The 15,814-nt window shown below is 38.9% G+C and overlaps 1 protein-coding gene across 2 annotated transcripts in view; it reads left to right on the top strand.

Moving 5' to 3' along the window:
- LOC122802867 (four and a half LIM domains protein 2) overlaps positions 1-15,814 on the top strand; it is a 388,073-nt gene that overhangs the window by 314,401 nt on the left and 57,858 nt on the right. For both annotated transcript variants that reach the window (XM_044072664.1, XM_044072665.1), the window contains exon 4: positions 13,355-13,524. In XM_044072664.1, coding sequence (XP_043928599.1) covers positions 13,355-13,524 — 170 coding nt within the window. The remainder of the gene's footprint in view (positions 1-13,354; positions 13,525-15,814) is intronic.

Below are 15,814 nucleotides of genomic sequence, written 5' to 3'. Positions count from 1 at the left end.
ACAGTTCAATGAAAAATAAAATAATATTACATATTTTTAAGAAATGTATTTATTTACATAGTGTATATATATATATATATATATATATATATATATATATATATATATATATATATATATATATCTATCTTTAAGAAATATATTTATTTACATAGTGTATATATACATATATATATACATATATATATATATATATATATATATATATATATATATATATATATATAGACTGTGGTGGTGGTGCTGAAGTAGCGTTTTCGCCTCACAGTAAGATGTTGCCTGTTCGATTCTCAGCTAGAGCGTCTTCTGTGTGGAGACATGCGTGAATGGGCGTACCTTCATTGAAGGTTGTGCGTCAGAGCTGGCAACTCGGCATGTAAAAATCTACAGCCGATTATTAGTGGACCGGAGTTCCGCTGTGGCGACCCCTAACCGGGAAAAGCCAAAAGACACAACAACTAGATATATATATATATATATATATATATATATATATATATATATATATATATATATATATATATATATATATATATATATATACACACACACACACACACACACACACACACACACACACACACACACACACACACACACATAGGTTCATAGGTAGGTACTAGGCTATTAGCCCTAGGGCCTATATAAGCCTAGCCAAAATGTACCCTGGCTTTCACCCAAGAAAATTATTTTCCCGTGCCCCTGTCGATCAGAGCCACAGAAGTGATCCTGGTGGTGAATTTCCCATTTCCCAGCCAATCATCAAGATTTTTCTTGAAGAGTGCTAATAGGAGATCTGTTTGACATAGATAGGTAGGGAGTATGGGAAGTCTCTGAGACAGGAATCTATCCCTCCAGCATGTTATGTTTATTCAGGTGACAATGTTTAGGTTCCTAGAGTGTGTAGCTCGGAGGGATTGGGATTTCCTTAAGTGGAGCATGTCCAACAGCTCTGGGTTTGGCATAGCTTTGTATGTTAGGCAGAGATCGCCTCTGAGAAGGCGATATGCGAAGGAGTAAAGCTGGAGTTTTTTGAGGCGGTCTGCATAGAGCATCTGTTTGAGGCCAGTAATCCTCTTTGTGAGATATTTCTGTGGCCTTTCCAGTTGTTGTAGATGTCTTGTGAGGTACATACCAAAAGGGGCATTGTACTCTATAATGGGTCTAATGAGTGATGGGTAGAGGGGAACAATGACCTCTTTTTTTCTGGATGAGAAACGTTTTGTGATGAGGTGAGCCACGTAGAAGGATTTCCTGACCACTGTGGCAATGCGATTATCAAAGGAGAGACTACTGTCCACCTGTGTCCCAAGGTCTCTTATCACATTTTCGGCATTAAGTAGACTACCAGCTATGTGGTAGTTCATGGGTACAGAGTTTTTACCAAAGGGGATGACAATACACTTTTTGGCATTGAGCTTCAGGCCATGGCTTTGACACCAGGCATCTGTCTCAGTGAGGCCCTTTTGTAGTATGTCCACATTGTTAGAGGTTTCAATTATGGCTCCTAGTTTGCAGTCATCTGCAAACTTTGTTAGCCAAAGACCTTCTGTGTTAGCCTGTACTTCAGAGAAGTAGATACCAAACAGGAGAGGACACACACACACACACACACACACACATATATATATATATATATATATATATATATATATATATATATATATATTTTTTTTTTTTTTACTTGATATAGTATTTATAGTAAATCTAATGTTTTTAGGGTTGTTTGATTTTTATAGTTTCTAGCAGGGTTGTGCAATTTTGTTTTTATTGAATAATTGATTTTAATTAGTGTTGTATATAAGGATTGTTACTTGGAACTGTTGGATACATCTGAAGAAGTCTTTTCTTGGGACAAAAATACAGTGTTTGTTGGGCGTTTATGTGATTTGTACAGTGTATTGTCCAGATTTTATTTGTGTTAAGCAGGCATTATACACAATGATCAGCCTAATCAGAACCAAGTACAGTGGAATGATTACATCCCTGGACCTGGACACTATACATTCAGATATAAGCTGTGTGATGAAAAAGGACCTTCTTACAATAGTGGATACATGGTTATGGTTGCAGTTCATAGGTTCATAGGTTCATAGGTAGGTACTAGGCTATCAGCCCTAGGGCCCATACAAACCTAGTCAAAAAATGTACCCTGGCTTTCGCCACCCAAGAAAATTATTTTCCTATGCCCCTGTCGAGCAGAGCCACAGAAGTGATCCCCGGGGTGAATTTCTTATTTCCCATCCAATCATCAAGATTTTTCTTGAAGAGTGCTAATGAGGAGCTCTGTTTGACATAGATAGGTAGTCTGTTCCAGAGTATGGAAGTCTCTGGGACAGGAATCTATCCCTCCAGCATGTTCTGTTTATTGTGGTGACAAGGTTAAGGTCCCTAGAGCGTGTAGCTCAGAGGGATTGGGATTTCTTTAAGTGGAGCATGTCCAAGAGCTCTGGGTTTGACATAGCTTTGTATGTTAGGCAGAGATCGCCCCTGAGTAGGCGATATGCGATGGAGTAAAGCTGTAGTTTTTTGAGACGGTCTGCATAGGGCATCTGTTTGAGGCCAGTAATCCTCTTTGTGAGGTATTTCTGTGGTCTTTCCAGTTGTTGTAGATGTCTTGTGAGGTACATACCAAAAGGGGTGTTGTACTCTATAATGGGTCTAATGAGTGATGAGTAGTGGGAAACAATGACCTCTTTTTTTCTGGATGAGAATCCTTTTGTGATGAGATGAGCCATGTAGAAAGATTTCCTGACCACTGTGGCAATGTGATTATCAAAGGAGAGACTACTGTCCACCTGTGTCCCAAGGTCTCTTATCACATTTTCGGCATTAAGTAGACTACCAGCTATGTGGTAGTTCATGGGTACAGAGTTTTTACCAAAGGGGATGACAATACATTTTTTAGCATTGAGCTTCAGGCCATGGCTTTGACACCAGGCATCTGTCTCAGTGAGGCCCTTTTGTAGTATGTCCACATTGTTAGGAGTTTCAATTATGGCTCCTAGTTTGCAGTCATCTGCAAATTTTGTTAGCCAAAGACCTTCTGTGTTAGCCTGTACTTCAGAGAAGTAGATACCAAACAGGGGAGGACACACACACACACACACACACACACACACATGCACACACACACACACACATATATATATATATATATATATATATATATATATATATATATATATATATATATTTTTTTTTTTTTTTTTTTTTTTTTTAATTGATATAGTATTTATAGTAAATCTAATGTTTTTGGGGTTGTTTGATTTTTATAGTTTCTAGCAGGGTTGTGCAATTTTGTTTTTATTGAATAATTGTTTTTAATTAGTGTTGTATATAAGGATTGTTACTTGGAACTGTGGGATACATCTGAAGAAGTCTTTTCTTGGGACGAATATACAGTGTTTGTTGGGCGTTTATGTGATTTGTACAGTGTATTGTGCAGATTTTATTTGTGTTAAGCAGGCATTATACACAATGATCAGCCTAATCAGAACCAAGTACAGTGGAATGATTACATCCCTGGACCTGGTCCTGGACACTATACATTCAGATATAAGCTGTGTGATGAAAAAGGACCTTGTTACAATAGTGGATACATGGTTATGGTTGCAGTTCATAGGTTCATAGGTTCATAGGTAGGTACTAGGCTATCAGCCCTAGGGCCCATACAAGCCTAGTCAAAAAATGTACCCTGGCTTTCGCCACCCAAGAAAATTATTTTCCTATGCCCCTGTCGAGCAGAGCCACAGAAGTGATCCCCGGGGTGAATTTCTTATTTCCCATCCAATCATCAAGATTTTTCTTGAAGAGTGCTAATGAGGAGCTCTGTTTGACATAGATAGGTAGTCTGTTCCAGAGTATGGGAAGTCTCTGGGACAGGAATCTATCCCTCCAGCATGTTCTGTTTATTGTGGTGACAAGGTTAAGGTCCCTAGAGTGTAGCTCGGAGGGATTGGGATTTCTTTAAGTGGAGCATGTCCAACAGCTCTGGGTTTGACATAGCTTTGTATGTTAGGCAGAGATCGCCCCTGAGTAGGCGATATGCGATGGAGTAAAGCTGTAGTTTTTGAGGCGGTCTGCATAGGGCATCTGTTTGAGGCCAGTAATCCTCTTTGTGAGGTATTTCTGTGGTCTTTCCAGTTGTTGTAGATGTCTTGTGAGGTACATACCAAAAGGGGTGTTGTACTCTATAATGGGTCTAATGAGTGATGAGTAGTGGGGAACAATGACCTCTTTTTTTCTGGATGAGAATCCTTTTGTGATGAGATGAGCCATGTAGAAGGATTTCCTGACCACTGTGGCAATGTGATTATCAAAGGAGAGACTACTGTCCACCTGTGTCCCAAGGTCTCTTATCACATTTTCGGCATTAAGTAGACTACCAGCTATGTGGTAGTTCATGGGTACAGAGTTTTTACCAAAGGGGATGACAATACATTTTTTAGCATTGAGCTTCAGGCCATGGCTTTGACACCAGGAATCTGTCTCAGTGAGGCCCTTTTGTAGTTTGTCCACATCATTAGGAGTTTCGATTATGGCTCCTAGTTTGCAGTCATCTGCAAACTTTGTTATAAAGATCTTCTGTGTTGGCCTGCACTTCAGAGAAGTAGATACCAAACAGGAGAGGACCCAGGACTGAACCCTGTGGTACTCCACTTGTCACTGGTCTGATGCCAGATTTGGAATCCGCTACTTTCACAGTGTAGGTTCTGTCCGTGAGCCAGTTGGCAACCCATCTTATGACATAGGGATTTATACCTAGTTTAGTGAGCTTATCTATAATTCCAGAGTGGGGGATGGTGTCGAAAGCCTTGGCGAGATCTAGATAAGCTGTGTGAACCTATTTACCATCATCTATGGCTTTGGTGACTGCTTCAAAGAAGTCAATCAGGTTTAGGAGACATGATCTGTCTTTTACAAATCCAAACTGAGTAGGGTCCAGAGTTTGGAGATTACCAATGTCTTTGTTTATGAGTTCCATGATGATACGTTCCATGGCCTTGCAGACCAGGCTCTTCAGGCTAATGGGTCCGTCGTGGCTCCCCCTTTGTGGAGTGGGATAACTGTCATGGTGCGCCATTCAGTGGGTACAAAGCCTGAGGTGAGGCTATGATTGAACATGGTACTTAGGTAGGGTGCCAGTTCATTCTTTAGATCATGTGGAATGCAGCTTGGATATTGTCAGGTCCCATGGATGCTGTATTCTTGGCTTTGGAGAGTGTGTTTTTTACCTGTGCAGCCGTGATTATAGGAACTTTGCATTCTTCCGGTATAGAGATGGGCCCTCTAGGGGGTGAGAGGGGGGTAAAGTTAGCACTGAACCTATCTGCTAGGATGTTGGCAATATCAGTTGGTTCTGTATATTTAGTGCCATTATGCTGTAACTCAGAGGAGATCTGAGTGTTCCCATTTAGATTCTTGACATAGCTATAGAATGCTTTGTGGTTGTCTTTAGAGTCAGTGGCAATTTTGTTTTCATAACTAGCTTTGGGGGACTTTATGAGGGATCTCAACTTCTTACTGAGGTTGACCAGGGAGTTCCTCCAGTCATGGGATTTTACTCTTTTTTGCAACAGTTTCTTTCTTCTGTTGTAGAGTTTGTTTATGGCAGAGGACCACCAGATTGGCTTCCTTTTTTTTGGAGGATAACATCTTGGTTCTATTAGGAATAGTATGATCCATGCACTCGTGTAATTGCTTATAAAGTGCATTTGTGTAGGATTCGGCAGTCATACCTCTATTGTCTGTCTGCATGGGTGTCATGAAGTTTGCCACTTCTGTCTTAAGAAGTGTGAAGTTGGCTTTTGAGAAGTTTTTTACGATGGTTTCCCTAATTGGGGCTGGGGGTGGGATGTGGATGTCTAGGCTGATTAGCTTGTAGTCGGATCTGACCAACGAGGAATTGACCTCTGGTGTGGAACACCAGTTTCCCATGTTGGTGATGACCAGGTCTAGGATATTGCTGCCCCTCAGATCCCTAACTACCAGATCAATTTTCAGGGGTGTGTTGTTAATGTGGTAATTACAAGGGTAGTCATTCTTGATGAAGTGTGCAATTATATAATTCTTGGAATTTAGGTTTAGTCCATGGTATTAACAAAAGCTGTTTTGTTTTGATCTGGCTGACTTGGAGGATCTTGGTGTCCTCTCAGAAGTTTATGATGGCACCAAATTTGCAGTCATCTGCAAACGTGGTCAGTCACCTTTGAGCAGTACATGCCAAAAAGCAGTGGCCTGAGGACTGAATCCTGGTGTATGCTGCTACTGACAGGTCTTTTGAAGGGTGTAGAGCTGACCACCCTTAATTCCTGGGTTTTATTTGTGAACCAATTTGCTACATAGGGACTGAAATTTAGCTGGGAGAGTTTATCTACGATACCTGAGTATAGGATAGTTTTGCATGCCTTTCGGAGTCTAGATACACAGCACGTAACTGATTTGTCCTCAGCCATTGCTTCATGAAGAAGTCAACCAGGCGAAGCAGGCCAAACATCCCCTTGTCTTATTTATTTATTTATTTGTTTGACATTTGTTTACAATTTTCAGTGGAGGCCTGGAAAGAAAAGCTCCACAATCACAATCTTTCAAAAATCAAGTACAGATATTTTGAATCACAAAGTATCATGCTATCTTACAAATCATCAACTGGTTTGGATTGGAAGTGTAAGTTACCTATATCCTTATTTATTAATTCTGTCATGATACTTTTCATATCCTTTGAGATGAGACTAGTCAAGCTTATCGGGTCTATAATTACCTGGATCCATTAAGGCCCCCCCCCCCCTGTGCACTGGAAAGACTGTTGCTGTCCTCCATTCTTCTGGCAGGAAGCCTCTTTTGGGCAGATAATGAATAGCCTCTGCAGGGGGTGTGACAAGTCATGTTTCAACTGACAAGCAAACAGCCTGGTACATTCTCTTGTTGACAATGGCATACACATAGTGTTTTGAGCCTTACATAGTGTATTGAGAACTTGTTCTTGGGAGGTTTGTGGGGTTGTAGATGGGGGTACGTGATCTGAGAACACTGGAGAGGAGAGAGAGGGATAATGTCTGAGCTAAATAATACTCCCCGGGTCTGAGTATATGATATAATTTATTATTAGCTGTGTACAATCCTGACCATTGTTTCTAAGATTTCTATCATAGTAAAAAAATCTTTGTAGTTTCCTTCATCTGGGTGGGTATATTTAACCTCATGTCTCACTTTGGTTGATTTGATTTCCTTGTTAAACTTAGCAAGAGTGTTTCTGGCATCTTTAAATTAGATTTACTATTTGCATTCAATTAGTTTTTTTTCTTTTATTATAGAGCCTGTTCATATTAAGGTTTCACCATAGAGTTTTTTTTTTTTTTAATTGATCATTCTGTTTATTTCTGAGGGGGACAGAAGCATCTATCCAGCTATTAACATGTGCATAGAATTTGTCAGTAAAGAATTCCAAACAGAGAGTGGAGTCATCAAGATGAATGGGACTTTTGAATTGCCTTTGCATAATTTCTAAATACTGCTTCAGTCTTATTTTTATTTATTTATTTATTTTACATTTGTTAACCGGGCTAGTCCAACTGGATACATGTCCATTTTCAGTGGAGGCCCGAGGAGAAAACTCCTATCTAACAGCATGATAATCAAACAGTCTTTACAAAATACATAAGGTATTACACGCATGAGAAGAAAAGTAAATACACAAATCAAAAATTAAAGCATGAAAAAATATGTACACAGTAAAAAATTTTCAAGCACAGAACATACTTTGGGCATTTTAATGACAATGTGAGGAAAGTACATAAAGATAATAGGAGGTAGAGATTTTACTTGAGTATTGGAAAGGGTAGAATAAGACAGGATACACTAGGATGTTTAAAAGTAAGCAGTAGAATATGGAGGAGGGTATAGTTACAAGATTAGAGAGAGCATTTCTTAATAGAATAGCTTAGAGCTGGGAGAAAGAAAGATGTATGCAAGAGTAGTGAGGAGCAGAAAGATCAGGTTGGGTAGTTGCATGAGCATAGCCAGTGGTTGGAAAGGTAGTGTTTTAGTTTAGTTTTAAACAGTGAGATGGAGGTTTGGGTTGTCAGGTCAGGAGGAAGGTGATTCCATATTTTACCAACTGAGTTGGAAAATATGGAGTTACCTTAGATAGAGAGGTTTGAATCAGTATTTTACTAGTTTTAGGTTGTTGTAAGGCTTAATAAGGGTGGAGAGCATAGGTGTATAATCAGGGTGGTGAAGGGCTTTATGGGCTATAGAGAGTTGATAGTATTGAATCAGGTGGGGTAGCTCTAGCCATCCTAGGAGGTGGAGATTTCTGCAGTGATGTGTTTTATATGGGAGGCAGTGGCAAATCTGGCAATGTTATTGTAGGTTGATGTAAGCTTATTGATGTTATATTTGGAAAGGTTAGTATATATAGCGGAAGCATATAGTAGTGTAGAGATAAGATGTGTTCTGGCTATGGTAGTTCTAGCTTCTGGAGTTAAGAATGATTTGATTCTGTAAAGAGAACCTAATTTTCTATTAGTTGCTTTTATGGTTGAGTTAATATGAAAGTCAAATTTAAGTTGGTTGTCAATAGTTATGCCTAAGAGTTTGGTTGTTTGGTCAGGGGAGATAAGGGTGCCATTGTTTGAAGTAAGAGAGAAGTTAATAGAGGGGGATTGGTGTGTAGGTAAGAAGAGGAGAAGTTTAGTTTTCTTAGGGTTTAGAAGAAGACAGTGATTAGAGAACCATTGCTCTATGGTAGTAAAAGTTTTTTGGGTGAGGTCGTGTAAGTCATTTTGGTTGGAGGCAGAACAAATGATGGTGGTATAATGAATGTGACTGTCTTGTGATCTGATTTGACCTGGATGAAGTAACAATTGGTGGGGAACAAAGCTGCCTTATATTGCTAAGGACTAAGTCCACAATTTTATCTCCCCTGGCTGATGTGCAGTCTGGCTCAATTAGTTTATACTGATGAACTCCAGAAGTCTCTGGGCACACATGTTTGAGGATGCATAAGTCTACTAGTATATGGAGGTGTAGTTGAAGTATCCTAAGAGAATGATGTTGTTTACAGAGACTGTATGCTAGTTAGGTAGGCAATATAAAGGGGGTGCTATAGTTAGCTATGATATGGCTTGATAAGGATTTGTTAATGGTAAGTTTGACGTGGATGATTCCCAGGTCAATATTTTGTCTAATAAAGTCTGGAGGTAATTTTTTAAGAGTATGGAGAACACCACTACCTTTTGTGCCTTTGTCTAATGTAGTAGACCTGAACATGTGATAGACATTGAAGCCCTGCACTGATGGAGGGCTTTCACTATTCTTCCACCAAGTGTCAGTGGTGATGCATATATCAATGTTTTCTTGGATAAAAAGTGCTTGTAGAGAGTGAAGTTTTTTTGTTAAGACTCCTAGCATTGAGCAGCAATACCTTAATACTATCTAGATTTTGTTTAGTTATGTTGGAAGTTTTAGAAGACTGACACTGCCTAAACAAAGGTACTATGGGGGGTGGACAAGGATTTAGCCAATATACAAAAGCTTTGGGAGGAGAGGTGCAGGCCATCCTTAGCAAAGCAGTTCTAACTGTTTACCATTTCTTCCCAGGCTGATTTATATTGTACCCCTTTGAATGACACCAGCAGTTGAGTGAATTGTTGAAGTTAATGAACTTTTGTTCATATTGCAGTATCATTTTTGGTGACGGGTAAAATGCTGCCTAAGTCTAGATCCATATCATCCTCAGACACACATTTTATTTTATTCCGAATTTGTTAACCAGAGTAGAGCACTGATCCCATTGGACCTATTTCAGTCTCAGCCTAGAGATAAGTGCAATAACTGCATGGCATTATATACAGATTTAATGACTAAAATGTAACATATACATATATTATATACAAAGTGAATGTCAGAGTTGTTGTATTCTAAGATCACCATGGTGTCTTTCTCTTCTCTCTTCATATAGTCCAGGGAGGTAGGAGGTATGTCTCAAGTCATTTACACCTTCATGCACTATGACTGTGTGATATGTGTACTTGTGGTGCAACAGTGCTTAAGTGATGTAGTAAATCCTGGCACCTGTTAGGCAACGGACTGTGACCGTCTCTTTGCACAGCCTAGTGAACGGCACATTGGTGTATATCACTATGGAGTCATCTTTAACTAGGATATTGGATTCTTTGGAGGTTTGCCTTATGGGCTTTCAAAATGAGTCAGAGTCTTAAATGTTTGCTTCTTAGTGGGTTCTGCCTCTATTGTATGTTTGTGAGGTTGCTAGGGTCACTTTTTTCTTAGATTACCTCTAGGAGACCTTTGTGACTTATGTAGGTTACTTTTAAGAGCCTCAGTATATGTTGGTTTGTATGTTTGATCTAAGCTGTGTGCCCTGCCTAGACTGCTTTTAATTTGTTGTGGCTTTGTAACAGCCTTGCTTCCAATAGTATTAAATAACTACATTTCTCACATACTGTGACTGCCAGTTCAAGTAGTAAGTGGTTGTCAGTAAACATGAGACAATTGTTACATTGTCTCAGGATGCCCATTTCAACCAGGCTGGCTACAAAGAAGGATGTAAAGTGCAAATTCATAGCCCTTGGAGCCATGGGCTGAAAAGGATGATTTGTCTTGGAGGTTTGAAATGAATTAGTTGTCTAAAACAAACAGTCTAAGGCTATAGGTGAAGAGCAAGGTGCAGTCCAGCATTGAACCACAGCTTCTTCATGCAACCACTCCCTATTTAGAGTGCAATAGGAGTTGTGGGAGGGGGGGTTACCATCTAAATAGTGTGGTGAGCCCCACTGCTGCACAATGGACAGCACTGAGTTAAATCACCTTATTTATAACACATAAAATAAACTATAAAAAGCTCAGTAGTAGCAAGACACTTGAAGTCAGCCTCAGCTGGCAAGGAACGCCCTCAACAAGCCTGAAAAAATTCGGCTACCAGAAGGAATCAGCAAACTAATGAAGCAAAAGCAACAGCATACTGATTTAACAGTAAAAACGGTGAACTAATGAAGCAACAGCAACAGCATACTGATTTAACAGTAAAAACGGTGAACTAATGAAGCAACAGCAACAGCATACTGATTTAACAGTAAAAACTGTGCAAGACGTATTTGTAGACTCAATATCTATCTGTCTTATTTATTTATTGCATTTCTTTACTGAAATGGTTTGACAGGGCTTAGAATCCCCATTTTCAGTGGAGATCTTGGGAGAAAAGCTCCACAGAGGAAAAGTACAGACAATTTATAAAAATACAGATATCATATGTTTGTTGTTGTTGTTGTGTCTTTTGGCTTTTCCTGGTTAGGGTCGCCACAGCAGAACTCTGGTCCGCTAATGATTGGCAGTAGATTTTTACGTGCTGAGTTGCCGGCCCTGACGCACAACCTTAAATGAAGGCATGCCCATTCATAGGTTTGTTAAAAATATAAAAATATTAGCAATTTCAGTTTTCTGAAAATTTCAGTACAATGAAAATAGTATTAGACTACTGCAAAACATTGTTTAAAGGAAAATAAAGTAAATATAAAAAAGATTAGTGGCAGAGATACTGGAAAAAAAAAACCCAGCGTAAGAGAGCTAGAGATGTAAAGTTAAATTAGGCAGGTGCTAAACAGAAGAATATCCAAGAGTTCATCAGATGGTGTTTGAGTTGTGACTTAAAGGCTTTGGATGAGGATATGTGTTTTAGGGGAAGAGGAATAGAATTCCACGTTTGAGACATATAGCAGTAATACAAGGAGGTGGCAGCAGAATTATTGGATTTAATAATTGTTACAAGTAGCTTAGCAGTAGCTCACAGCAATCTGAATGAGAAGTACTGGTGGATGGTGTTACTCACTCTAGGGCATTGTTCAAGTTTGTGTATAAAGAGTGTAGGTGAAGGTCAGCTGTGATAGGGAAAGAGAGTGAGGTAGGTCTGAGCTGCGAGAGAGAGGGGCAGTGGTGGGATCAGTAGGTCATATTGGCTGTTAATTTTGCAACTTTGTCATAGTATTGCTGGAGCAGATTAATTTATGAGACCTGTAGACCGATAAGTATTGGGGAAGCATAGAGAAGTGTAGGGAGAAGGAAACCTGTGGCCAGATTTTTCTCACAAGGTTTGTTAGGTAAGATCAGATTCTATAATGAGCAGTGAGTTTGTGATGAATTTTTTGTATTTCTTCTTTTGTATGGTGATCAAATTTTCAAATTTCATCAGTATTAACCCCAAGAAGCTTCTTATGGGAAACAAGTTCAGTTTTTGTGTTATTAGGGTGGCCACGGTGGTGCAGCAGTTAGCGTTGCCACCTCACAGCAAGAGGTTCTCCGGTTTGATTCTCGCCTGGGTGCCTTCTGTGCGGAGTCTGCATGTCCTCCCTGTTGTCACATGGGTTTCCTCCTACATCCCAAAGACAAGACGTTATGGTAAATACAGATTTCTGGCAAGCTAAGTTTTTGGAGGGGAATAGAACTAGTTTAGTCTTTTTAGGATTTAAAATTAGTTGATGCTTGCTGAACCAGCAGTTACATCAAAGGTCAATTTGTCTGATGTTCCAGGCTTCAATTAAAGTAGGCCAATCCAGTTTAATCTGGTCAGAAAAATGGAGTGTTTAGCACAGAGTGTAGCTTAAACTCATTTGCTTAATCTGCTTATTTTTAATACAGAAAATAGTCAAGAAAGAGCTCAGTGGAGTATACCATTAGCAAGACACTTGAGTTCAGTCTTAACTAAGTAACACTCTCTTCTAGCCTGAAAACCTTCTTCTGCCACCCAAAGGAACTAGCGAAGTGATCAAGCAAAAACCTTACTCATTTAACATTAACAATAGTGCAAACTGTTTTAGAATACTCAATATCAAGCAATTACAGCAAAGGCCTCTTAGCCTGGTGTTCCTGGCTTCAATTAGAGTAGTCACATCCAGTTTAATTTGGTCACAAAATGGAGCACTTAGCTGGACATGTAGCGTCTCGTAGTTCCTGTAGTACCTATGCTGTTAGTCATATCTGGGTCATTTGCTCCAATATCAGGGCTTTATGCCTCTGCCAAAGGAGCTGGCCACACCTGTTATGGTTAAAGCAGTTCTGTCACTTTTCAGCACTTTAATCAGTTCTGTAAATATTTGTTCATTTAGTTTTTGGTCAGATTTAGAAATGCTATGAAAATTTAAACTGCATAACTTGTGCACTGTGAATATATTAGTAAGAATAGCTATTTTAGAATCCCTGCATTTTAAAGCTGAAACTGCAACAATTAATACAGCAGCTTTACATGTAGAAAAGCATGTTTATAGAAATGTTAGTATAGTATTATTTGAAAGAAAGAAAGAAAAAAAAAACATCATCTGTTAATTTACTTTATCCACAGGTACTCGCAAGATGGAATACAAGGGTAACAGCTGGCATGAAACTTGTTTCACCTGCCATCGCTGTCAACAGCCAATTGGAACCAAAAGCTTCATTCCAAAGGATAACCAAAACTACTGTGTACCTTGCTATGAAAAGCAGTTTGCCATGCAATGTATGCAGTGCAAGAAGGTAGAGTTTCTCAGAAAAAAAAGTATTTTCAGGTTTGATTCATGAAAACATTTCTCAGAAGTGGTATGTTCCTCAAGACTTTCACCAGGGCATCTGTTGCTTTGTAACATGGCTATTTTTCTTAATTAATTTAATATTCAACACATTTCAGACACAGCAGGTATTGTTTTAATTAGAGTAATGGATTTGTATGTGCTTCAAAGATGTGAGATTAAAACTTTAATGAACTCAGGCTTAGTTCATTAGCTTGTTCAAGCATGTTATTAAAATTTCAAGAGCTCAACAAAAAAAGTGAAGATTTGCAAAATGACCATAATGTTATACTTTCAAGGCTATTGACCTATAGATATGTATACATACAAACAAAAACATACACAAAACTCTGTGATGCTGTGGCAGACGTCCTCATTTCCTGTTATCCCACAGTCTCGGTCAAGTAATTTTTTATGAAGGTCTGATAATGCCCCCCCCCCCCCAGCTAATGTAATACAGTCCTCAACTTCCCATCCTTACTCAGTGCCTTAAAATAGTCATCCAAATACTTTCACTGTCAGCTACCAGACTAGTTATGGATGAGTGCATTATCCATTTCACATTGTCTGGATATCAGCACCATAGAAAAAACAGAAATGAAGGACTTGATGTTTGGCTACCAATTAAATGATCTGGTGTAAATATTTAGGTGAGAATTAGAACAATAAGCTGTTGTCGGCTGAGTTACTTCGGTATATTTCTTTGCTGATGAAACAGTATTGTTGCAGGCTGTAGCAGGGCCAAGCAGGCTCAGTGAGGAGCCAAACATGATTTTAAGCTTTACAAAAGGTTGCAATTTCAGACTCAAATGAGTCTGTGCAACCTGGTGTGAATTATGAAAAAGGGTTCAAAGTTCAGTGCAACGACTTCTCCAGCTCAAGCATGAGCAACATTTCTAGACTGTCAACATCAGTAAATATCAACATGCAGTGCTGCTTGACAAAATGATTGTCAAAAAGAAGAGCATAACTCATGTGTTTAACTGGGCAGTGTGTTAATATGTTTATGAAACACGGTGTCATGTTCATAAAACATAGTAAACAGAGATTGTTTAAAGAGTTATATAGTGGGTATCTGCTACAGCGGAGATATGAGAAAATGGTGCATTTTATAACTCTCAGCTTACTATTGCGAAAATGTATAAACTTGTACCTTAAACATTGTGTGTGTGTGTGTGTGTGTGTGTGTGTGTGTGTGTGTGTGTTTACATATGCACGAAACATTGTCATCCAGTTCCAGACTGGTTCTCTGCCTAATGTTTATTACTTGCTAAGGGAGGCACCAGATTCATCTCTATGACCTTGGATATGCAGCATTTATCACAGAATGAATGAGTGAAACATTTTGACAGACTTCAGGTTGTCCTGCAAAAAATTACATTTCATGAAGAAATGTCCCATAAGAAAGGCACAGCATTTAGCAATGTGAAGTAAAGTGATGATGAATGGGAATGCGGTAGGAAAAAATAGGAAAAGTAAACATCAGATTTGTAATTAGTAGAGGAAGCTTTAGACTGATAGGAGGCCAATGATATATAAAGCAGAGTAACATGGTAGCAATATGTTAAATGGATGAAAATGAGGCTGGAGATGCTGAATGACTATTTAAATAACTTTGTCAGAAAGGTAAGATGAATATTTTGCAGGCCCAACTGCATTTTTGTGGTCACAGGAAATGTGATGCAACTGTGAAAACTTGGAAGACAAATTCACATACACACTTTGTCACATGACTTTATGGACCTGCTAAATAAAATAAAGAACATTGTCAGTAACTGAGACAGGAATGGGTAAATGGACATCTTAATTACCAGCTTATAAAGAATGATGTGTAGAAACTTATCTTGATGGTCATGAAACTAACCAAGTCTCGAAAGCAAAGTCAAGACCTTTATCTGTGCTGTGTTTATGCTAAGAAAGGAGACTAACTCAAGTTTAGCAGGCTTGTTTTAGCATTTCAGGCAACTTGGGAGAGGTAATGAATTCACGAAGATACTATTAAAAATTATAAAAGCATTGGTCCACTTCTTTCTTGGCTGAATTTGAACCATTTGAATTAGTTTTGTCCCTTTATGGGTTTATTTTCATGTTGCTCACAGTTGTAGCAAGAAGTACAATTGTTAAGGTGTGTTACTTTCTGGAGCTGTCCTTCTAATTACATATTTTGCTGTCACTAACTGCTCATTCACTGGTGGGGGAGTAGATATGCTGGTTCTGATCTCCACGGTACTTAAACTACTAAGATAAAAATGTATTGC

Source organism: Protopterus annectens, chromosome 5.part0, assembly GCF_019279795.1.
Source record: "Protopterus annectens isolate FY-2018-M chromosome 5.part0, PAN1.0, whole genome shotgun sequence".
NCBI lineage: Eukaryota > Metazoa > Chordata > Ceratodontiformes > Protopteridae > Protopterus > Protopterus annectens.
This window is presented reverse-complemented; position numbering and strand designations above follow the sequence as displayed.